Source organism: Dendropsophus ebraccatus, chromosome 5, assembly GCF_027789765.1.
Source record: "Dendropsophus ebraccatus isolate aDenEbr1 chromosome 5, aDenEbr1.pat, whole genome shotgun sequence".
Lineage (NCBI taxonomy): Eukaryota > Metazoa > Chordata > Amphibia > Anura > Hylidae > Dendropsophus > Dendropsophus ebraccatus.
The window spans coordinates 120,866,566-120,892,823 of NC_091458.1; the positions used below are offsets into that span (position 1 = coordinate 120,866,566).

At 43.9% G+C, this 26,258-nt stretch overlaps 1 protein-coding gene across 1 annotated transcript in view; it reads right to left on the bottom strand.

Moving 5' to 3' along the window:
- ATP2A3 (ATPase sarcoplasmic/endoplasmic reticulum Ca2+ transporting 3) overlaps positions 1 to 26,258 on the bottom strand; it is a 140,581-nt gene that overhangs the window by 34,181 nt on the left and 80,142 nt on the right. Inside the window, exons 6-9 of the mRNA XM_069971144.1 lie at positions 23,944 to 24,024; positions 21,552 to 21,637; positions 19,349 to 19,813; positions 879 to 967 (exon numbers count right to left, since the gene is read on the bottom strand). Of these exons, the coding sequence (XP_069827245.1) occupies positions 879 to 967; positions 19,349 to 19,813; positions 21,552 to 21,637; positions 23,944 to 24,024 (721 nt within the window). The remainder of the gene's footprint in view (positions 1 to 878; positions 968 to 19,348; positions 19,814 to 21,551; positions 21,638 to 23,943; positions 24,025 to 26,258) is intronic.

The window sequence follows — 26,258 nt, forward strand, 5'->3', positions numbered from 1 at the left end:
CTTTATGTAGGACTCAACCCAATTGTCGGCACTCTGTGACTCGGTGCTCGTGGATACCAATACAATTCCACACGAACAAATTCCCGGCACTCCAACCGCACTTCAAATGCAAAGTGGTTTATTCATAAACAGAGGTGCACTAACATACACAGAGTCAGGACGCGTTTCGGCGTTACCGCCTTTCTCAACTGGCAGTTGAGAAAGGCGGTAACGCCGAAACGCGTCCTGACTCTGTGTATGTTAGTGCACCTCTGTTTATGAATAAACCACTTTGCATTTGAAGTGCGGTTGGAGTGCCGGGAATTTGTTCGTGTGGAATTGTACTTTATGTAGGAACTATTTGACGCATGTCATTTTACGTTTTAGGATGCTGGGGGGGCTTAGAAGTTTTAGTAGTAAATTTGCACATTTCCAAAATTAGTCAAGGGATCATTTTATTTCTAGGCCATGTATGAACATCGACTATTGTTGTACACAGCCATGTCAAACAATGGCCAATACTGCAGTATCGGCTGAATAAACAGCACTTGATTTAAATTGGAATGCGGGCACATTTGGATGTGCCCACCCTCCAATTTACTATAGACCACAGTGATAAAAACTCACACTGATATGTGCACAAGGCCTTAGTCTGTAGTATTTAGAAACATCCCAGTGTGCTACTGGACATGCATAGAGGCCTCAGAAATAAAGGACCACCTTGTGAGTTTTGGGACCTTCTTTTTATAAGGGTTTTCTCTAATGCGCCATATTGGGTTTGCAATTATGACATCCACATTAAGACCTGTAATTCTCAGGAAATTATTAACTATAGTTTTACTATTATTTTTTATCTGGTTAAGGAAAAGAAAGTTTAATGTGCGACAAACTGTACTCACACTTGCCCCTCTGGAGCATAAGTAGATCCAGTAATAGTGAATTCGTGAAGACTGCAGTTTGTTCCTTCAATCTTCTCAACCACAAACATCTTAAAAGAAGAAGAAAAAAAAAAAAAAACGCATATCATTTGGACTCATGTACACCCTAGTTACACTTCAGAGATGTCCAAACAAGGTAATACAACTCACAAGCAGCTGAATCACTGGCACTGCACCATTGAAATTTCTGCTTTTTCTTCTACATGATTACCCTTGGATCACTCAAATGGGTTTTATTTAAAGCAAACCTGTCACCCTGGCAACCAGGGCAGAACCCACCTGATCCCCGATAGAGCCCTCAATACATACCCCCTCCTGTCAGTCCCGCCGTGAAGAAAACACTGCCTGCTTTAATGTTGTCCTACGGGTATCTCTTCCCATTTGTATATTGACTGCCCAGACCAGGTCTGGGCAGTGATTTCTCTGCAGTGGGACCGGCAGGAGGGGGTATATCAAGTGTGTATATATATATATATTTTTTTATTTTTTTCTTTAATTTAAGCACACACAAGTTAAAAAGCATTTTTGTAGAACAAAAGGGAAAAAAAAAAAAATGTAATTTTCCTCCTACTCATTACTCTACATTACACACAAGCATATTATAGCACTGTCTGCTGCGTCCAGGAAAGACCATTGTGACAGGAGGCCGTTGTAACTTAAAGAGACTCTTATCCACCAACCCACCCCACCAATCCGCGAGTACCAGCCGTTTGATGAGAGTAAATCAAGACACAGATTGTGTCTTTTAAAATGTGCCTGGTGCCTTGGTTAGAGCAAAAAATGTCATACTGGCGTGGCCTAGAGCAGAGCTTCCCAACCGGGGTGCCGCGGCACACAGGTGTGCTGGGAGAACCTGCCAGGGGTGCCGCGGGATCCCGGTGGGAAATGTGCGCTGTCTCTTTAAGCATCCCAAGAAGCTGCGGCCGCGCAGCTTCTCGGGATGCACAGATCACTTTCATGTTCCGTCCGCACTGTGAGCGGGCGGAACATTAAAGTAAGCAGAATATAGGAGCAGGAAGTGTCAGCGTCCTGCTCCTATATTCACTCCCATAGGCCGTCGGCACTTAATGCCAGCAGCCTATGGGAGTCCGGGACGTGACCTCTCCGGCAGGCGTGATGATGTGACTTCATAACGCCTGCCGGAGGTCCCGGCGCTGCGGCTCGCAAGATGGAGCCCGAAGAGGAGGAGAGCTGCTTCCTGCAGCTACACAGCGCGGATTAGGTGAGTAGGATGTTTGTTTTTTTAAGGGGCAGAGCAGGGGGGCATTATTAGTTCATGGGGGCACCTCTGGGGGCATTATAAGTTCATAGGGGGCACCTCTGGGGGCATTATTAGTTCATGGGGGCACCTCTGGGGGCATTATTAGTTCATCACAGCAGGGGATCCTACATACAGGGGGCATCCCACATTCCTACTCGCTTTACTGCACATAACACCAAACAGCGCAGTTACTTTGGGAGCCAACAGGAGGGAGAAAGGAAAGGAAGTTGCTAGAAAAGTAGCTGGAAGAAATCATCATGGCGGATGGAGAGGAAAAGGGAAAGTGACTCCTCAGATCAAAGAAGACGTCACCTGTGAGTCACTGTATGACGGTTTTCTTATTTTGTAGAACATTATTTAGTAGGGGTGCCCCGAGGAAATATTTTTTTCCAAGGTGTGCCCCGAGGTGGAAAAGGTTGGGAAGCACTGGCCTAGAGTGTCTGTACCACCTCTCCTTTCCTCCTCCCCACTCTCCTCATCATTAGAACACCCCCAGCCAGGATTTTTGTTTCTCACCTGTCTTAACAGTGCACATGGGCCATAGCGACACAGGTGCACTGTTTAGACCAGCAATGAATTGAAATACTGCCTGGTGGCGTTCCTAATGATGAGGAGGGTGGGGAGGAAGAAGGGAGAGGCGTCGCAGACCTGGGGCACAGACACTTTAGGCCAAGCCAGTATGACAGTTCATTTTTTGCTCTAACCAAGGCAATGGACAAATTATTAAAAGACATGACCGATAAGGATTTACGCTCATCAAACGGATAGTACTAGCAGGTTGGTGGATACAGAGTCGATTTAAAAGATCACCACACATGAACATTGGAAATTGTTGTCTATAGATGACTCATTGATGTCTAGGGTAAAGGGCTATTGGCATGCTCCGTGAACTGTGTGTGGAAGGAGAGGGGGTAAGTTTTGTCCATCACCTATTGTCAGCAGTGTGATCCTGTGCTATCTGCCTCCAACCCCAGTGTATCCTGTCTGTGATAATAACCAGATGACTTCTGGGAAGTGATAACTACAGGACAGTAAGGGCCCTATTCCACCGGACGATTATCGTTTGCATAATCGTTAACGATTAACGATCTCAAGCGACCGCTGTTGCGAAAGACCTGAAAACGTTCACTCATTTCCATGGAACCATAATTGTTACTTATGATCGTAATTGCAATCGTTTTTCTTCGCTATTTATTCGCTATTGCGTTCGTATCTATTGCGAACGACTGAACGATGTCTTATTCAATGCGAACGATTTGCGAACGAGCAACGATAAAAATAGGTCCAGGTCTTATAAAGCGATCAACGATTTCTCGTTCGGTCGTTAATCGTTAACTGCATTTCAACTGAACGATTATTGTTTAGATTCGAACGATTTAACGATAATCTGAACGATAATCGTCCGGTGGGATAGGGCCCTAAGTGTCTACCTAAAGTGAGACTTAAGGCCCTATTCCACGGGTCGTTTAGAGGAGCAATATCGTTCGTATTCGGCCGATAACGGCCGCTACGAACGATATTCGTCCCGTGGAATAGAGTGCAACGATCAGCCGACATCGTTCATGTCGGCTGATCGTTGCAGTCGCTTGTTTTTCAACATGTTGAAAAACAAGCGACTGATATAGCAGCGATCTGCTGCCGTCGCTCCGTTGAATAGGACCGTCGGCAGCAGATGCTGCTCTATCCTATGGGCTGCCCGGACGATCAGCGATCCCCCGGGCAGCCCCCCCAGCAGCTCCCCGCCGCCCCACCCGCACTTACCCGCTCGCTGACGCCGCGTTGAATAGCGGCGGCAGCGAGCGGGGAACGAGGAGCAAACGAGCGCTAATAGCGCTCGTTTGCTCCTCCAAACGACTCGTGGAATAGGGGCATTAGTCACCAGTGCGGAACATACAAAACTTTTGTATTTTATTTTGAATATTAGTATTGACCAGAGAAAGTATAAAAAAAAAAAAAAAGAAGAAGAAGAAGAAGAAGAAGAAGAAGAAGAATCACCAACTTAAAATAATATGTTAATGTTATAGTTTTAACCCCTTCAAGACAGAGCCCTTTGATGCCTGGATCAAATTAATGCAATGTTCCTTGCCGTCTTCTAAGAGCCATAGCGCTTTTATTTTTCCACCTACAGAGCTGGTTGAGGTGTCATTTTTGCGCCATGATCTCTAGTTTTTATTAATATAATATTGGTGTAACAAAAAAATTAATCCTGGTGTTTTTTTTTCGTTTATACCGTTCACCGTGCGGAAAAAGTTATATTTTAATAGATCGGACAATTTCGCACGCTACGATATATGTTTTTTTTTTTTTTATAGATTTCTAATTTTATAATGGACAAGAGGGCATTTTAAAATTTAAATTGGGAGGGGGGTTTATAAGGGGTTTTTAATACTTTTAAAAACTTTTTTTATTGCATTTTTTTTTTATTTTTTTAACACTGGTTCACTGTAAGAAAGATGCAATCATTAGATTGCATATACTGATCTATGCTATGCCATAGCATAGATCAGCGTTATCGGCGATCTATGTATAGGGCCTGCCTGAGAGCAGACTGTAAACATGGATCACCGACCTGAAAGGACGAAGGTAAGAAGCTTATCCCCCGCCTGTCCGCACAAGCGATCGGGACCCAATCACTCAGTGACAGATGCTTGATCTTACACAGAGTACCTTAAACGCCGCGATCGCTATAGATCCAGCAATTAAGGGGTTAATGAAACGCAGCTGCCTCTCATTACCTCCGGCCCCAGACATACTGATGTGTGCGGGACCGCTATTACTGCAGCGGTCCCGCACACATCAGTAACCCCATGAAGTCAGGAACGTATATATACATTCCTACTGCACCGTGTATGTGCAATCGGATTGTATATATACAGATTGCTGATGGGAAGGGGGTTAATAACACGGCCTGTTCTAGCCTTATTTTTTATTCAGTACACATACCCAGATAAGGGGCTTGTTTTGCGAAACAAGCAGTATCTTTTAATGAAACATTTTTAAAGGTACATAACAGCATAAATAAAACTAAACAGCTTGTTTGAGGGGAACAGACAGTCATTTTTTGGGTTTTTGTTAACTTTATTGTAAGGGTTGGTATGCAATCTGTGGCTGAGGCAGTACATTGCTGAGTGGACAGTCCATGTGCCAACCCCAAACACAAGAAACATTGTGCAACCAAACTGTCTCTGACAGAACTGCAACGGGAATGAGAGTTATGTTTATGGTACATAGGTTACCCTAGGCTAGGCACTGTTAAAAAAAACAAAAAAAAACAGAATACTTTAAAAGGGTTGCTTTACTACCGGAGGAGCAATATGTACAGTATTTCTGCTGTACGTGAAGCATTTATTGTTGCACTATGGTGCTGCTAGTGAACATTATGTGCTTGTGCTTGTTAATGAGGTCCCAGCACCAACATGGGTTACCTGGTGAGGCCTGGGGACAAAAAGTATGTCATCATTTTTTGTTGTAAGGTACACCACAAATTCTATAAATATCATTTGCCTATACTGATGAATTTTCAATAAGAAAAACAGTAGCAAAAACTTTCAACAAAATTACTTTCCATACAATTATAAGTAGTAGGCAAGATTTCTTTATATTTTGTATATTCTGTTAAAGATGTTTTCCAGGCTTAAAATGATTAAAGGGGTTATCCAGCGCTACAAAAACATGGCCACTTTCCCCCTACTGTTGTCTCCAGTTTGGGTGGGGTTTGAAACTCAGTTCCACTGAAGTAAATGGAGCTTAATTGCAAACTGCACCTGAACTGGAGACAACAGTAGGGGGAAAAGTGGCCATGTTTTTGTAGCGCTGGATAACTCCTTTAATGGCCTATCCGTAGGACAAGGAGTTACCGGCCCTTTACTGTTCATTGTGTAGTGGTGGTGCTGGGTTACTACAGCTCAGCTCCCAATAAAGTCAATGAGAACAGGCCATTAATCATTTCAGCACGCAAAACCCTTTAACTTGATCCACTGTTTTATTTCCCATGTATTGCCTTAAAGGGGTTGTCCGGGGAGCAATAGACAGCTAAAGCCTTCTGGTTCCAGGGGCTCACAACTTCAGATTCCATGTCTCAGAAGTACAGTGTAATACGGCGTTGTGAAGAAAGGCAAATTATGTGAACAGCTCTTCCACAATAGAGCTTAGGGCCATGGAAGCAGTTCATGGGTCCTTAGTAGAGATGAGCGAACCTCGAGCATGCTGGAGTCCATCTGAACCCGAACTTTCGGCATTTGATTAGCGGTGGCTGCTGAAGTTGGATAAAGCACTAAGGCTATGTGGAAATTATGGATATAGTCATTGGCTGTTTTCCAGACAACCTTAGAGCTTTATCCAAGTTCAGCAGCCACCGCTAGTCAAATACCGAACATTCGTGTTCGGATCGATTCAAATCCGAACCCGGTTTGCTCATCTCTAGTCCTTAGTATACAGCCAATCTCTGTACACTGCTGTAGAGGTTCTCTGTATGGAGATATACTCCATTAAGAGCAATAAAAAAAATAAAATAAAAAACTACAGTTGTTAGTCACCATGGACTAAAATACTTTCACACAGAAAGTTCCCCAAAAAATAATCATACCAATGTAACAGGCATTTCTGCACCAATATTTCTATCATGGGATCTAATAAAATGGTGCTATGAGCTTATCATTTAAAGGGGTTACCCAGCGCTACAAAAACATAGCCACTTTCCCGCCTCTCGTCTTCAGATTGGGTGGGGTTTCAAACTCAGTTCCATTGAAGCAAATGGAGCTTAATTGCAAACCACACTTGAACTGGAGACAAGAGAGGTTGAAAAGTAGCCATGTTTTTGTAGCACTGGATAACCCTTTAACATGCAACTATTGCATGTAAGCATGAAAGATGATACACACCCTTATCATCAATAGTCAATAGTCATTCAGCACTTCTAGTTGGAGGAAAAATGTCAGATTCTGTAGCTTTCTTTTAAGCATGTCACACTTATTTCCTTTTCAATGGCCTTGTGTATAGACTATGTCAGTGCTGGACTAACCTGGCTTATGTTACAGAGGATTTATAAACATGCTGTATGAAACTAGTTATGATGATTTGCACAACAGCACAATAAGTGTGGGAAACAAGCGGGAAGAGGAAGGTCACAAGGGCATACATTTTTTTAACCATCGCTCACATTTGACTAAATCAGGGGCAGTGCAGGATACATAAAACTAATCTTATGGCACTGTTCACATTCTTTATGTATTTACTGCAATAGTGAACTGCCAATGCCCCTTTAGTTTCAACTATAACCTTTCTTACTGTATATGCAACCTACTAAGAGAGGAGGAGATGCTATTTTTATTGATGCTATATTGTGGATGATAAAAGGGGTATCCCAAAGGAAACCTATTACGTACAGTATAAACCCATTCACTTATTTCAGAATGGACTGCTTTCAGTAAATAGCCTGAGATTTATAAAACTTTCATTAATATTTGGAAGAGAGAAGTCTCCAGCCTTGTGTGTAACATGTAGCGTCAGACGGCTGAATGAGTTAACAATGGTGGTAATGAACATGACCTGCACAGGAGGCTGGTTCCCTGCCAACAGAGTTCCCTTCTTTGTCTCACACTTGGTTAGTGAGTGCCCTCCACCCTTATAGGGTAAACACTGAAGCAAGTTTATGCAGAGGCCGTTCTACCTGGACCTGGGCCAGCATCCCACAGAGAAGGCAGAACACTTTCTGACATTTAACACATATTTCCACAATTCCTTTTGTTCCTTGGTGTAATACATTTGTAAGAGACTGAACATAATATCTTCCCTTATTGGACAACATTTTGAGAGGCTAGATAGAATGTAGATGAGGGCCACCCAAACATAAGCCTAAAATAAAGAATAATAAAATATAAGTTGTAGCCAATCTGCTAATAAAAGCAGACCGGAGATGCCCCTGTTGCAGGGTTGCAATGAAATCTACACCTGCTCCAGACCATGATCAATTAGGTGCAGGAGGCCACATCTCCTCCCTATCCATCAGGCAAGCGTGGCATACAGAGGGCATATGCCCCCGAAAAACCCAAAAACTGTGCCACTTCCATGGTGTGCATGTGGTGTAAATACATTAAAGGATGAGTCCGGTGAAAATTTTTACTAAAGTATTGTATTTTCCCCCCAAACGTTAAACAAATCATCAATATACACTTATTATGGGAAATGTACATAAAGTGTTTTTCCCTGCACTTACTACTGCATCAAGGCTTCACTTACTGGATAAAATGGTGATGTCACGACCCAACTCCCAGAGCTGTGCGGGCTGTGGCTACTGGAGAGGATGATGGTAGGGGGACACTGAGGGACACAGGGCACTGGAGGGACACTGAGCACCCCCCTGCCATCATCCTCTCCAGCAGCCACAGCTCTAGGAGTCGGGTTGTGACATCACCATTTTATCCAGGAAGTGAAGCCTTGACTCCTTTAATGACACTGCATAATAATAGTTTTATATAAATGCATTATGGATATTGCATGACATATTAGTGTATTTCAGGTCCTGTGTAAAGATGCATACATAGGAAGTGGTAACAATATCTATATATAAGTAATTGGGTCATGACATTTTTTAATATTAAAGGGTTTATACAGCGCTACAAAAACATGGCCACTTTTCCCCCTCTCTTGTCTCCAGATTGGGTGGGGTTTCAAACAGAGTTCCATTGAAGTAAATGGAGCTTAAAAGGGAACCATTCCCCACGTGGCCCCAGGCAGAAACTGACATACAGTGACATAAAGGTCAATATACTTACCACATCGCTCCCGGTCCCGTCCCGGATCCCGTTGTTGACACGGAGAAATCTCCGATCCTTCTTTTCGCGCCCATTATGGTAATGAGAGCAGCAGGGCCCGAAGTCCAGCCTTCTCCCCGCCTCTGACACTTGATTGACGCCGGGTCTTCTTCCTCCTCGTCGGATCCCACGCAGGCGCAGTGACGGTCGATTTCGGCGCATGTGCAGTTCACAAATGAAGCCGCTCCGCAGTCTCACCGGTTTACTGCGCGTGCGCCGATTGTCTCGAGCACGTATCCTGTTTACCGCGCAGGCGCAGAAGAGGTGACGAGACCATCGCAACGGCGCCTGCGCGGGAATTCGTCAGAAGACTGAAGACGTCAATCAAGTTCCAGGAGGCGTAGATGGGCGGCGATGAGAAGAGGACCTCATGAATAAGTTGGACTTGTCCGTCGTTTCCTATGGACGTTGGACTCATCTCGGCTCATTACCATAATGGGCGCGAGAAGAAGAATCGGCGATTTCTCCGTGTCAACAACGGGATCTGGGACGGGACCGGGAGCGATTTGTAAGTATATTGACCTTTATGTCACTGTATGTCAGTTTCTGCCTGGGGCCACGGGGTGAATGGTTCCCTTTAATTGCAAACCACACCTAAACTGGAGACAAGAGGGGATAACCCCTTTAATCAATGAGAAAATCCTGGGGACTTTGATATATACATTAGCCACAAACATCATCCAGTTCTGGCTGTGGTGTAGGTAGTATGTTTATTCCCTGAAATAAAAAACATATTTGTTCATTCAAGCTATGCTACTGCTATTAGGTAAATATTTAACAATTCAACAGGTCTGGAAATCCATGAATAATATCTATAATCCTGCCATTAGCGTTCACCTATATTTATCCAGGGAACTCCCAGCAGTTAAACATTAACAGAGCTCTCCTGTCTACTCTCAAGCCCGCTGATCTGTAATAATACTTGTTCTGCAGATTTATGCTCTAGCTGCCTCCAATGGAAAGTGAAGCATTCAATACCAAGTGGCTTTGTTGGGCTTAACACAATTACTAGGTTATTATGTAAAGGATGCATTGTACAGCGGCTACTACTATTAGTAACTATGTACAGACCCCACACAAACTGCTAAACCTGTGATCTGGACTAAACGTTCACACTAAAGCTAATACACTCAAGTGTACATTTCCACACATTGAGTATTAATGCCAACACCACCCCGATTTATTTCCTTGCCAATTATACTGTTTTCACTTAATGACTCGGTAATTCGAGAGCACTGATTGGCTTAGCGGGACACCAGTACCCGGGAGCCTGAGAAGCAAGCAGGAGTGCGGCCTGGTAATGTATTACCTGTCATGGCCAGGTAAGGTGGGAAGGGTTTACATACTTGCAAGGGAATGAAAAATCTGCTGCGAGTATGTAAACCCATAGAAAATCACAGGAGAAAGGATCGCTGCGGAACTTGCAGCAATCCCTAAAGGAGAAGTCCAGCCTGGGCAATTTTTTTGTAAAATTGCCGGTGAGGGGGAGGCTGAAAGAAATAACATGCTCTCACCTCCCCTGCTCCAGCGCTGATGACATGTACCGCCGCTCCAATCCCCCAGCTCCTTTCTGGTCTCAGTTGGGACCCAGCGTGTGACGTGTCAGGCCTGCTCAGCCAGTCACTGGCGAAGGCAAGATGCTCTTAGGGATGCTAACTTACCGCCCGGATCTGACATGTCACAACCTGGGTACCAACTCAGACCAGGAAACGGCCAGGGAACGGAGCGGCAGTACGCAGCATCAACGCTGGAGCCGGGGAGGTGAGAGCAGGTTATTTTTACAAAACTTATACAAATTAATCGCCCTGCCCAGACTTAAATGAGAGTTTTGTAAATGAAGTACTCCTGCAATCAATGATTAAGCATCAGGTTTAAAGCGACTCTATACCCACAATATGACTTCACTAAACAACTCCGGATAGCTGTTTTTAATCCAAGATCTGTCCTGGGGTCTGTTCGGCAGGTGATGCAGTTATTGTCCTAAAAAATAACTTTTAAACTGGCAGCCCTGTGCCCAACGGCTGTGGCCTAGAGTGTCTGTGCCCTAGGCTTGCACTGCCCCTCCGTCCCTCCTCCCCACCCTCTTCATCAATAGGAATGCCCCTAGGCAGCATTTCTCCTCCTCATCACTTGTCTGAACACTGCACAGGTGTTGGGTCATTAGGGCACCTGTGCAGTTTTAAGACAAGTGATGAATAGGAAAAATGCTGTCTGTGGCATTCCTTATGGTGAAGAGGGCGGGGAGGAGGGACGGAGGGGAGGTGCAAGCCTAGGGCACAGACACTCTAGGCCACGCCATTTGGCACAGGGCTGCAAGTTTAAAAGTTTTTTTTTAGGACAATAACTGCATCGCCTGCCGAACGGACCCCAGGACAGATCTTGGATTAAAAGCAGCTATCCGAAGGTACAAGTGGTTTGAGGGGGGGGGGGGGGGGGGGGGAGATTATAACCTGGTAGAAAGGCATCTTTCTCTAAAACATAACACAAAGGACCTCATATAGTACATGTGTGATTCTGGAAGTGACAAATAGGTTGTACCCAATATATGATGTAGTTGCACCATGTTGTTAGATGTATTTTTTTCTTGTAAAGTGTCAACTATGTTCCTTTACACTCACTTCTTAACAGCCTGGTATAGGATTATGATTTTTGTGATGCAGGCCATAACATCTATTACCAGTGCAGGAGACAGAACACTAAGACATAAGAGAAGAACTGAGGAACCCAGATGATGCAAACAGAAGACAGAAAGTACTTTTCTAAATAAAGTCCTGCTAGAATAAAAGGTGAAAAAGTTGCAAAGCATGCAAAACAAATATTCATCATTATAAAATCATGTAAGCTGGCAATGACCCTGCGTACAATGGAATGGAATGAGGTACCTGCAGAACTTTCATTTAGGGCATATAGTGCAATGTCATACAATGGATGAAAGTCTGAAATAGTTTCACAAGTGTATATAAATAGGCTCTTGAAAGGCCATGGCAGTAGCCCTTCATTCGTATTTGACGTAGAAATGTGGGCAGCATGTGGATATATTTTTGGAACACTCATCCCTTAAATGCATCATATAAACAAATTTTCTGTTCCTTTTCTACATTTCGCCAGACAAAAGAATGTGCTATTAGTCAGTTCTGTTGTATAGCAGCGTCCTTGTACAGTTTCATTGCTTAGCATCTTAGCAGTAGTCATTTATTATTATGGCTGATACTTTAAGAGCATCACGATTAAAACTGGAAGAAAATATTTACCGTTTGAAGAATAGATAACTTTACATGGTGTTATAAATCTACAATTTTCAAAACATTCCTTTTACCAGGCTCCATTCTTTCTTGCCTTTCTACATATGTTGAAGATAATGATCAGGGATCCCTGAGGAAGAAGATCACCATATTCGAAACATGTAGGAAGTTTGTCCTGGTGGCAGCTCCGTAGTGCACTCTGCACAGTGGAGAAGCAGCATAGTGAGCGGTTCACTTGGAGACATGAAGACACCGGGTGATTTTTCCTCAACTAAGAGGACCCAGGCATGTGAACTAGGTGTAATTCAACAAAAAGGGACACATAACAGACAATATAGGAGGCAGGTAATGCCATGTAAATTACCCCCAGATCTACTGTCATTTATGTACAGTGCTCTAAGGTGGTTAAAACTGCTTTTACAGTACACGAACCACAGAAGAACATTATAGGCTTGTGCGAAACACTCCTATATATTTTTTATTTTGTAGCATTGTGATGGTATTACTATGGTTAGAGATACATTTGAACAAATAGTGACCCTAAAGTCATATGCTCTGGATTGTAGACATGTTGTAATGTTTGGGCTAAACTTAGTAGTTCAAAGTGAACCAATCAGCATGATTGTGCCGATACGGTTCCCTGCAGCAGCGTATAGAGCAGGGGTCCCCAATCTAAGGCCCGCGAGCCGCATGCGGCCCCCTGGGGCCATTTATCCGGCCCCCGCCGCACTTCCAGAAGAAACAACTTTCATTTGTGGTCAGTGAGAGGACTGCTCTTACTGACCACCAATAAAAGAGCTCCCCCTTCCGGATCACGCCAGCTGCAGCCAAACTCCGCCGCCGCCTATCCCTGACCCTGCCCCGCATCCATGCCGCCACCATCCCTGGGCCCTTGTTCAGCAAAGTGCTGACAGCGTGTCCTACGACCCTCCTGCATGCAAGTGACAGTTACGTTGCTCATGCACGTCCCGCAGCATGACGTCACTTGTCTCGGCATGCCGCAGTGGGATGTGCGTGAGCTTGGCTTGCCTCACTGTCATTCTGACAGAGCTGCCTCCTCCAAGCAGAACAGCACCCGGTGGGGTGGGGAAGGGGGGTCGAGTTGAAAGGGGTTGAGGGGGGCTTATTGAGGGTATGAAGGGGGAGTAAGGGGGCTGGTTTAGGGGATGAAGGGGGAGTGAGGGGGCTGGTTGAGGGGGTAAAGGATAAGTGAGGGGGCTGGTTGAGGGGGTGAAGGAGGAGTGAGGGGGCTGGTTGAGGGGGTGAAGGCGAAGTAAGGAGGGGCTGGTTGAGGGGATGAAGGGGGAGTGAGGGAAGGCTGGTTGGGGGTGTGAAGGGGGAGTAAGGGCCCTATTCCACAGCAATGATAATCGGCCGGATCGGCCCCATTTGGCCGATTATCGTTCGGTGAAATTGAGAGAACGATCAGCCGATGATTGTGTCATCGGCTGATCGTTCATTTAGGGCCAGACCTAAAATCGTCCCAACACCGCGCATCGCTACGGTTGAATAGCAGTGCGCGGCGGGCGACCAACGATTTGACAGCAGCAGCATCATCATACATTACCTGTCCAGGCTTCTCCGCGCTGTCTTCCTCCCCGGGTCCCGAGCTCTCTATCTTCTGAATGGCTGGTCAGCTGACGGAGCGCTCAGCCAATCACAGGCCTGGACCGCCGCGGCCTGTGATTGGCTGAGTGTGGCCTGTCAGCTGACCGGCCATTCAGAAGATAGAGCGCGCGGGACCCGAGGATGAAGACAGCGCGGAGAAGAAGCCTGGACAGGAGATGTATGCTGCTGCTGCAAGGACATCAGTAACAATGTCCCTGCTACCCTAGCTCAACGATCATCGGGGCCGTGGAATAGGCCCAGTAAATGAGCGGCGATCTAGCAGATAGCCGCTCGTTTACATAGTTGATCGGGCCCTCCTCGGCCCGTGGAATAGGACCCTAAGGGGCTGAGAGGGGCTGGGTGAGAAGTGGAAGGAAAGAGGGATGCTATCACTTTGGGGTTGGTGGGTGGGGGTTGTGGCATTTTGCATTGGGATTTGATTATAGTTTTTTTTTTTTTTAGTCCGGCCCTCCGACGGTCCTAGGGACAGTAAAATGGCCCCCAGTGTGAAAAGTTTGGGGACCCCTGGTATAGAGCTGCTGTGCAGCTTGTGGCATGTACCTGCAGAAGTAGCTTTGCCAATGAGAAAAAGGTGTTTAATCAAGCCGGAAGAGGGGCAGCAACTAGTCATCTGGTCGGGGAGCCACCAGTGCCTAGTCATGGCTCTCTGCCTGTCAGTGCGCAGTGTGGGGATGATTGACAGGCAGAGAGGCCCTGTTAGTGTCCTCTCTGCCTGTCAATAATCCTGAACTGTGCGCTGACAGGGAGAGAGTGGTGACTAGTCACTAGTCGTGGGCGGCTTTCTGCACAGATTACTAGTTGCTGCCCCTCTCCCAGCCTTATGTGGCTTGATTTTTCTCCCCAGTAAAGCTTCTTTTTTTTTTTCTTTTTATAAAAGTGTGCTCTAGTTACAGAGTTACAATGCTTTTTACAAGCATACATAAAAGTGTATGAAGGTGCCCTTACATTTAGACTTTTCAGGAAAAATTTGTAGCTTGTATTTTCAATGGAAAAAAAATCTCAAGCAGCTAAGTCTGCAGCTGATGATAAGCTTTAGAAAAACATATGGAGTATACTGGGGCACTAGTTAAAACTGCTATAAAAATTGGATTCTAGCAGTTTCTTGTAAAACCTCCTCAGCTTGTAAGTGCAAATGATGAATGGAATAATGAGAGTGAAAATGGAAACTATTTCATAATTATCACCCTGGCGTTCAGGTCGCTTACATGATTTATAACGAGGATTACTTTGGTTTTAACGCCCAGGCTTAACCCTGAGGCTCAGGAGGTCACTTCTCTTCTAAAGTCCCTTAAGGAATTGCAGCTGCAGCCAGAGTTAATGGATGAACATTGTACATGCAGCAGATTTCTGATCATATATGTGTAGAAATGATATCACCACAGTATCCCATTAATCGCTGCATGTCCATAGCACAGCAGATCACTAGAGTCTCATCACATAGGGGCAGTGTGTATATTCCTGCACTCATGAGAAACATATGGGTTTGGATTAGAGATGACTCCCCCATGCTCAAGTCCGATCATTCGGCATTCGAACAACAGTGACTGAAGAAGTTGGACGCAACCTTAAGGCCGCCTGGAAAACATGAATACAGCCTAGGGCCATGTTCACCGGCCGGATAATCTTCATTGCTGCTGAATTCAGATGCGGGGCGCATCAATGTGCTCCTGCATCTGAATTACCTGCTGCACACAATGAAGCGTGCAGCCGGAGCCGCATGCTCCATTGTGTGAACTAACAGGTCCTCTGCGGCTGCTATTCAATGAATAACGGGCACAGAAAACTGTCAGTTTTCTGTGGCCGTGAGTTATTTGTGGTGCCGCTAGCAATCCCGGATGGGGTGTATACTATGTGTATACACTCCGGCCGGGATTCCCTCTAGCTGGAGCACAATGAAAGTAAAGTATTAATCACGGCTGTGTTGCAAATCGTCAACAACGGTATTAAAAGAGTTATCTAGCCAAAATCTTTTTCTTTCAAATCAACTGGTTTCAGAAAGTTATATGGATTTGTAATTTACTTATTTAAAAATCTCAAGTCTTTCAATACTTAACAGCTGCTGCGTGTTCTGCAGGAAATGTTTTCTTTTTAGTCTGACACAGTGCTCTCTGATACTGCTCTGGGCAGTTCCTGTCTCAGACATTTCCTGCAGGACATACAGCAGCTGATAAGTATATAAGACTTGAGATTTTTAAATAGAAGTAAATTAAAAATCTATATAACTTTCTGATACCAGCTGATTTGAAAGAAAGAGATTTTCGGTGGATAACTTCTTTAAGGGCAAGACAGCCTCATAATGAAGGTCTATGGGGCACGTCTTTTCTCACAGACACGGGCAGGGAGCAGACCACGCACTCAAACCATGACCAATAGAAACGTTGTCATTTCTGTTTTACATGTCAAAAGCTTTTTCTGGTGACTAGTACGCTTTTACATAAAAGCTTGATTTAAAGGGTTTATCCAGCGTTAGGAGAACATGGCTACTTTCTTCCAGAGGCAGCACCACTCGTCTCCAGTTTGGGTGGGGTTTTGCAACTCTGTTTCATTAAAGTGAATGGAGATTAATTACAAACCCCACCTGACTTGTTGTCTCTGGAAGAAAGTGGCCATAATTTTCTGAGGCTGGATAACCCCTTTAACCCCTTAAGGTCCAAGCCAATTTTCGTTTTTGCGCTTTTGCTTTTTCCATTTTATGTTTAAAAGTCCATAGCGCTTGCATTTTTTCACCTAGAGACGTATATGAGCGCTTATTTTTTGCGAAACCAATTATACTTTGCAATTACAGGCATCATTTTTCCATAAAATATGTTGTGAAACCGGAAAAAAATCATTTGCGCTGTCAAATTGAAAAAAAAACGAATTTGTTTTGATTTCGGGGAGTTTTGCATTTACGCCGTTCGCCCTATGGTAAAACTGACTTGTTATGCATGTTCCTCAAGTCGTTACGATTACTATGATATATAACATGTATAACTTATATTGTATCTGATGGCCTGTAAAAAATTCAAACCATTGTTAACAAATATATGTCACTTAAAATCGCTCCATTCCCAGGCTTATAGCGCTTTTATCCTTTGGTCTATGGGGCTGTGTGAGGTGTCAGTTTTTGCGCCATGATGCGTTCTTTCTACCGGTACCTTGATTGCGCATATACGACTTTTTGATCGCTTTTTATTACATTTTTTCTGGATTTGATGCGACCAAAAATGCGCAATTTTGCACTTTGGGATTTTTTTGCGCTTACGCCGTTTACCGTGCGAGATCAGGAATGCGATTAATTAATAGTTCGGGCGATTACGCGCACGGCGATACTAAATATGTTTATTTATTTATTTATTTATAAAATGGGAAAAGGGGGGTGATTTGGACTTTTATTAGGGGAGGGGATTTTTTATTAATAAAAACACTTTTTTACTTTTTTTTTTACATACACTAGAAGCCCCCCTGGGGGGCTTGTATATACACAGCAATGATCTCTCATAGAGATCATTGCTGTGTATATACACAGCAACGATCCATGAGATCGGTCATAGATTGCTATGGCCTGCTGCAGGCCATAGCAATCTACTGCCGAGCCGGGATCAGCGTCATTCCGACGCTGAGGCCCGGCACGGGCAGAAGAACGGATCTCCCCCCCGTGATCGCATCGCGGGGGGGAGATCTGACCCACTAGACACCAGGGATGTGATGTCTGAAGCCCTTCAATGCAGCTGTCAGGTTTGACAGCTGCATTGAAGTGCTTAATTAGCCGGCGCGGCAACGGGACCCGCGCCGGCTAACAGAGGCACTGCCCGGCTGCACGTGTCAGCCGGGATCAGCGCCGTTCAGAGCGGGGTCCCGGCGGGACCCCGCTCTGAACACCCCCCGCGGCGCTATGACGTATTAGATACGTCATGGGTCGCTAAGGGGTTAAACAATAGGTCATCTTCTGATGACACATTTCCTTAAAGAGGTTATCCAGGGCTACAAAAACATGGCTACTTTCTTCCAGAGACTCTGTACTCTTGTCTCCAGCTTGGGTGGGGTTTTTCTGCTCAGTTCCATTGAAGTGAATGGAGCTTAATTGCAAACCGCACCTGAACTGGAGACAAGAGTCATGTTGTCTCTGAAAGAAAGTGGCCATGTTTTTGTAACACTGGATAACCCCTTTAAAGATTAAAAGACTGGAAAGGACTAACTGAATGCAGATTTTGAAACAAAACATTTAGAAGTTCAACTAAGTCAAAGTAGTGCCTTAAAGGGGTACTCCATGCATGTAATATGTTTCAAATATTGCTGCTCTTGCATGCAACATCATAAACATGCTATTCTTACCTCATCGCACTTCCCCAGAGTCCTCCTGGGGCATCTTCGGGTCCCCCGCTGAACATTCCCACTGCTACTTCTGAGACTGACTCTTCTGAGCAATGACAACCAGCTCAGCCAATCACTGTCAATGTCGCCGCCCCCTTCAGTTATTGGCCGAGAGGCCTGTCACTGCTGAGATGAGTTGCTCTAGGAAGTAGCGGCAGGAGTGTTCAGCAGGGGGCCGCAAGAGGACCTCTCCGGGGGAATGTAGTTAGGTAAGAATAGCATCTTTATTATGTTGTAAAGCAAGGGCATCAATAAATCAAACATTTTACATGGACAAAGTACTCTTTAACATTATCAAAATATTTCAGAACTAAATGAAATCCAGCTTAAAAACACAAGCTAAACACTTTACGTGATAACTCTAACATCATACCCTAAATAAAATCATATGTTCATTTCCAAGAAAAACAATAGCAATGCTGACGCAAGTTTCAGAACGTTTACGATCTCAAAATATCCTATCTGGAGCCATATTAATTTAATTTACAATTAAAATATAATTGGCAGATGTCTCCAGAGACAGCGATCTCTTGATAAACAGCAATTCAGTAAGCCTTACTCTCATTCTGAGTTTTACTGTGGAAATTTAAAAATATTAGTTTTCAGTTTTTCGCAGAGTTGTAAGTAAATGTGAGGAAAAAAAACTACTAACTACCTAATTTTATCAATATAAAGGGCTTGTCTGGGGATGAACTTTATTATAATAATGGCCTTATGTTTTGACAAAACAATAAATATCCCATACTGATACTTTTCTGTGGTCCTCTGTGATTCTTCCTTCCATTGTGACAATGCCACAAACCAAAATTAGCTGACTATTTAGCTAATCCCTGGCCCCAAAAGTTACTGGCTGAGCAGCTGCTGCAGGGTAAGGACGACATGAAAGCAATATAAAGAGAAGTGCACCAGGGACAGGGCGCTGTCAAAACAACAGTGGTGGGGTATACGGGCAGAATGAGTTATTTTTTCTTTTGACAGCATCTGGGGGGGTTGTACTGATACTGATGTATTTGGGTCCCAGAGCTAGGATCTACATCAGATATTTATAGGATATTCTATGGATTCGACATAAATGTCTAAGATGGGAAAACCCATGTAACCTCTACTGTAACAATCACAGAAAGATTCACTTACCCTGGACACAGACATCTGATTTGTTGTCAAGGTACCAGTTTTGTCTGAACAGATGACGGATGTGCAGCCGAGAGTCTCAACAGATGGAAGGCTCCTCACAATAGCATTCTTTTTAGCCATTCTGCGTGTACCAAGGGCCAGGCAGGTAGTAATCACAGCTGGGAGGCCTTCAGGAATAGCAGCCACAGCCAACGCCACAGCAATCTTGAAGTAGTAAATAGCTCCGCGAAACCAAGAACCTCCATGCACAGGGTCATTAAAGTGGCCAATGTTGATAACCCAAACAGCTACACAGACCAATGAGATGACTTTAGATAATTGTTGTCCAAATTCATCCAGCTTCTGTTGTAGTGGGGTTCTCTCTGGCTCGGTTGCAACCATCTGGTTCCTGATCTTTCCAATTTCTGTAAAAACTCCTGTGGCAATCACTACTCCAACAGCTTTTCCTGCAGCAATATTGGTTCCCTAAAAAAGCATTGAAAATGATAACAGTAAGTAAAATGGAAAATATTCTGTACTGCCTCATCTTCATGTCCCTCCAATTTATTAAGAGTAATGGCTGGACAGCAGTATAGTGAGGGGAGAAAGTAGTCCCTTTAAATGTGTTAGGTGTTCAGACTCCCACCAAGTTCTAGAGTGAGAAAAATCACCTCTTTGCATATCAGGAGGCAATGATCCAAACAGGATTTATACACATTAGGCTGGGGTCACACTAAGTTTCTGCAATCTGTTTTTTTTTTTTTTTTAAATGGATGAAAAAAAACGGATGTAATCGTGTGCATCTGTTTTGATCCGTTTTTCCATTGACTTCCATTATAAAAAAAAAAAAAAAAAGGATCTGTTTTTTTAACAGACACATAAATGAGGTCAACTATGTTTTTGTGTAAGTTTAAAAAAAAACCCATTGTTTTGATCCTTTTTTTTCTTTCATAATGGAAGTCAATGAAAAAAACTGATCAAAACATATGCACACAATTGCATCTGTTTTTTTCATCAGTTTTTCATCCGTTTTGAAAAACGGATTGCAAAAACGTAGTGTGAACCCAGCCTTACTATGTTCACTCGTCTCTACTTTCATACTGAATCATCTTTAAAGCTATGATATTACTGCTATATACAGTGCCATAGCTACAATAAAGGCAGACCATGCCAGTGCTACGGGGCCCATGCACAAAGGGGGCAGTAGAACCCTGGCCCTAAAAACTGTGAGCTCACAGATAAATGCTGCAGTGCCATTGGCTTCCTGCCCTGCTAGTCTCTCTCTTGTGGCTGGAGGCAGCATTGCACCTCCAGGCCACAAGAGCATAGACCCCTCCACCCCAATCCATACACATTCAGTTGGCCCGGCACAGATTCCCGGCTTTCGTTTTCCCAGCCCCCAGACACACAAGTGACGTCACTTGTGCAACAGGGAACTGGGAAAATGAAGGATCGCTGGAGGGCTATGTACCTGTGGCTATATACATCTGTGTGCAAAAAAAGTAGTAGCAGTTGGATAACATTGTAAGGCTGGGTTCACACTACGTATATTTCAGTCAGTATTGTGGTCCTCATATTGCAACCAAAACCAGGAGTGGATTAAAAACACAGAAAGGATCTGTTCACACTATGTTGAAATTGAGTGGATGGCCGCCATATAACCGTAAATAACGGCCATTATTTCAATATAACAGCCGTTGTTTTAAAATAACAGCAAATATTTGCCATTAAATGGCGCTCATCCACTCAATTTCAACATTGTGTGAACAGAGCCTTTCTGTGTTTTTAATCCACTCCTGGTTTTGGTTGCAATATGAGGACCACAATACTGACTGAAATATACGTAGTGTGAACCCAGCCTAGGGTTGTAAACATCTTTTCATTCGAGGGCAGGCCGGTGCTTGAGAATTGACCGGCGCCCTCTGCGGGAACCTGGTGACTGTTCAAAAAGATAACCGCGCCACCGGCATCAGTCTGTTAATGTAGAAAACACAAAGTAATGTACCTAGTGCTTTAAATATGCAAAATTTTCTGCAATGTTTACCTGTTGCATACCTAAAACTAAGCCCCCTTTCAAAGATGCTGCCGCCCCATTTCGTGCCTGAATAGTAAACGGGTCATATAAAAGGATTGTGGCGCATTAGAAATAGTAACTAGTAGTCTGGGTCAATGCTCAGTGTATGATATAGAGAATAGAGCATATAAAAAGAGCAATTTTACTTACAGAGAAAAGCATATTCTTTTTGTCCTGATTGACAGCTCTGGGGTCTGGGATTGGATCTGTATGTTTAATCACAGAAACGGATTCTCCTGTAGAAAGCACAATAGCATGTTTTAATAATACAATTTTTATCCTCCTTTCTACAATATAGTGTGCAAATAGCAAGAAGTGTCTATGCAAAAAGTGAATTTAAATTACAATAAAGCTTCATTGTCTCAAAATGTAGAAGATATTTAAACAGTCAAAGGGAATCTGCCAGCTGTAATTCATGTTCCAAACTGCTAACATGTGAGATAGCTGTTAGGAGAAGGAGACACATGGTATCTTTCGTATATCCATCTCTCCCTTCCAGAATGTAAAAAAAAGTTCCTGAATAGCTGCAGGCTGGAATGCCTCTTCTGTCCCCTCTCCCTGCTTGATTGACACCTGGAAGCTGAGTCCTAAATAGGAATGTCAATTACAGCTGACAGATTAAGGGTACGTTCACATGCAACGAGTGAAGCTTTTAAGCTGCACATATTGCAGCAAATCCTCTGCAATACTCGTTACCATTAGAGTCTATAGCTAAAAAAAAATAAAATAAAATAAAAAATCACGGCACTGTCCCGCCGCAGCCAGTTATTGGCTGAGCGCACTCTCAGTGAGCAGCGACCCAAAGAAGCAGACAGGAGTTTGCCAGAGGAACGGGAGCGGGTAAGTGTCACTGTCGTTATAACTTTCAAAACCTAAACCAGCAGCAGATGTGATATAAAGAAAGTTTGCAATTTACATTCTTTTTCTTGTTTTTTTTTTTAGTTATTATGGAAAACACTGCACTTCCTGTGTTTAGACTCTTGAAAAAAAGTCTAAAATGCAGGAAGTCCGGTGTTTCCCAGGTCATCTGCGCTCTCACAGAGAAGGCAGTCATTTGACTGACAGACACATTGAGCCATCATTCTCTGTACAGGACTTAGTCTCTTTTTTTCAACCATCACAAAACTAAAAAGCTGCCTACAGGAGACTGGATGTGGATTTCAGATATATAAGTATAGCTTTGATTAACAGCATAACTAAAAAAAAAAAAAAGTGTATATTGCACACTTTCTTAAAGTGACTGTACCACCAGGCCCAGGCTGAAGCACTGGAGGCGGGCCGACCCACCCTTAGTGGGAGGAAACCCCCGCTCCTCTATGATAGGGTTCCACTGATTCTAATGGAGTCACGTCACGGAGGGGTTGGAGTTTCTTCCCACTAAGGGTGGGTCGGCCCGCCTCCAGTGCTTTAGCCTGGGCCTGGTGGTACAGTCACTTTAAGATCACATCTACTGTTGATTTAGATTTTTAAAAAAGTTGACAGTAATGACAGTGACACTTAAAAGCGACTCTGTTTAGTAACATAAGTGTCACTGTCATTACTGTGGCTTGGGGTTTAGTAATAATGTGAAGTGCCTCTTTCTTTTTTACTGTATGTTTCGAGTTTTGTAATACCAATAAAAAAATTTATAAAAAAAAAAAAAAAAAAAAAAAAAAAAAAGTGACTCTGTACCCACTTTGTGCCCCCCCCCCCCCTTACAACTACTTATACCTTCCTGTAGCTGATAAGTCCTTGCTGGTGGTATGTTTCTCCATGATGGTCTCGCTTTCCAGTGCCCTTAAATCATACTTTATTGTAGCTGGAGCTGTGCCTTAGAGGCGTGGCCTAGAGCGATTGTGCCCTAGGCCAGTGCCGCCTGTGTGGTGGTGTTTCCGTCTCCCCTGCCTACTGTTCCGCCCTCTGTCCACCGCACAGTATTCGTAGTAATTGCACATGCGCGCCTCCTGAATTATCCCCCCGGTTGCGTCACTGCGCATGTGCAGGATAGGAGTGCAACAGCTGATTATGGTAGCAGGCGGCATCCTGGTATGTGGGATGGGGGGGTGTCAGGAAAAGGTAGGAGAGGCGGGGAATGTCAGTGAGCGTCATGAACAAGGTGCGGTGATGGCACTCAGAAGACTCACCAGAGAGGCGGCTACATCATTATAGCGGTGCCGGGGGGGGATGTCAGGAGGCGGTGCATGCGCAATTACTACGAATACTGTGCGGCGGACAGAGGGCAGAACGGGAGGCGGGGGAAACAGAAACACCACCACCACACAGGCACCACTGGCCTAGGGCACGATCGCTCTAGGCCACAGCTCCAGCTCCCATAAAGTATGATTTTCGGGCACTGGAAAGTGAGACCAGCTTGGAGAAACATACCACCAGCAAGGACTTATCAGCTACAGGAAGGTATAAGTAGTTGTCTGTGTGTGTGTGGGGGGGCACAAAGTGGGTACAGAGTCACTTTAAAGTTCGGATCTTTGTAGAAGTACATTGGAAACCTTCATACACATAAATAAAAGAAATAAAAGCAATTTGAAGATGTTTAACTTCTTACCTGTCAGAATAGACTGATCAACACGTAAAGTTGTAGAACGGATCTCAATGATCCGAATATCAGCAGGCACCTTGTCGCCAACTAAAAGTAAAGAAGACAGCTTCAAATAACTTTAAACGTACATGTAATAAACATCTTACATTTGTGCCAAAAGTGCAATTGGCTATCGGTGGTGATAAAACAATATAGCGGACTCATAGTTGTAAACACACTGTATTCATTAAAGGACCACTCTCTCACCCTCACAAAGTACTTGCCAAGTTGCTATGTATATATGTATTTAGTTACTTTGGAGAGGGCTAGGAGAGCGCTCCCTTTGTGAACACAGTGGATTATGGCTATTGTTTTCTCTTTACTTATAAACAAATAGCACTTTTTCTTCAACTATTAGGAGCGGTAGGATGCTGTGCTTACTCAGGGTAACAGATTGAGCTGATAAAACCACTTTAAAAGCGAATGTACCACTAGATACATCGTTTGGTGTTTTTTACATGAACAGACCAGCCCAAGCGCAGTCCTTTTTTTAAACTGCAACCAAGTTCCCGTGCATGGTGTCGGTTTATTGCTAAGGACCAGCCGAGCATGAAGCACTGGAGGTGGGCCCGTTGGCCCCAAGTATGATAAAGCCCCCTCCCTTCTGTGACGTGGCTCCATTAGAATCAACTGAGCCATGTTATAGATGGGAAAGATCGTCACATTGGAGGCCAACGGGGCCGCCTCCAGTGCTTCATGCCTGTCCGGTGCTAGGAAATAGACTGCTGCCATGTATGGGAACCAGGTGGAAGTACAAAAAAAGAACCACGCTACTGGCATCCCCATGCCAGTCTGTTCACGTAAAAAAAAACAAAAAAAAAACGATGTACCTAGTGGTACATTCGCTTTAACTAAATTAATTTAGGATTTGATATGACAAAATAATCTATCTATCATTTGTAAAAAGAAGGTCCATAGGGTTAAAAAGAAAAAAGCATTTCCTCTCATAGGTTATGAATTCAGTAAGTAGAAGGTTAAATGTTGCTAGTCCTATAGCAGGTGTATCAACTGTAGCAATGAAAAAAATGTGGTTTCCTAGGAGGATAATTCAGAAGTAATCTGCATAGCTAAGCAAAGCTGACTAAACACAAGAAACCACTTTACAACACATCTGGGGGGAAACTGCAACAGAAATAGTGTCTGAATTAGATTTAAAAAAAAAAGAAAACCTACACTACATACATGATGGGTTACAGTACTAATGTGCTACACCTTTAGCCGTTCTCATGTGGATGTTTCTGGTCAGAAGTTTGCATCACTATTTGTAAGAAGTTTGTAACCCATTAAAGCTTTCTTTTTATGTGTGCATTTTTTGTGCAAGTTCCATTGAGAAAAGCAAAAAAAAAATAAATAAAAATGACACTATACCTAGAGTGTATACCCAGTGTAAGATGTTCTTATAAATTAATGCCCCAAACGATTGCTCCGTGTCAGCTATTTGAAGCTATTTTCTGCACCAGGTATTTATAGTAGTATTGATATTTCAGTGCATCACTAATGGATTCTGCACAGAAGGGGACCAATACTATATGGGGTCTGCAGATAGGGGGCCTAAAACTCTATGGGGGCTGCACAGAGGCAGGGCCCGCATTGGGGGGGTCCAAACAGGCCAATTGCCCCAGAGCACCCTGTCATCATAAACCTTGCTTCAGCTTGCTGCTGGCTGAGTTTTACTCTGCCCTGTGCCACCTTAAGTGCTTCCCTAGGAAATTCCCCCTCCCCTCAGTTCCGACAAGCCTCTGGTGTTTGAAGCACTTGACTCATGGTTGGGATAGCAAGGGAGGACAGGGATGTATGCAGACACTATGAGGTTCCCTGACCCCTTACTGCCCCATGTAACAGACTGATTTGCCACCCCCTATGCACCCTGCTTTTTTTTTTTTTTTTTAGGAAGGGTGACTATGGTTATAGCGGGTGTGTAGCAGTTTCCCTCCATGCCCAGTATCCTTTTGGGCAGAAGAGAACCCCATGCCCAATGTCAGACAGGGGGCACTCACTGAAGTGTACAACCATTACAGATATTCTGCCTGCACATAATGAACACTTATATACAGAGTGTGGTATTGCAGGGAAGTTATCCAGGGTGGTGCAAGGATAACACAATGACATACTGTCTGCAATCTGAACATTCTGGCTTCATGAAACATACTTCAAACAAATGAAAATAAATTCAAATGATGAAATATGTTTTTGCGGATGAAGTGTAGGAAAACAATTAGCATTTCTAAAACGAATATCAGCACAAGACTAAAAATGCAAATTCACCCTGACAAGATAGAGTT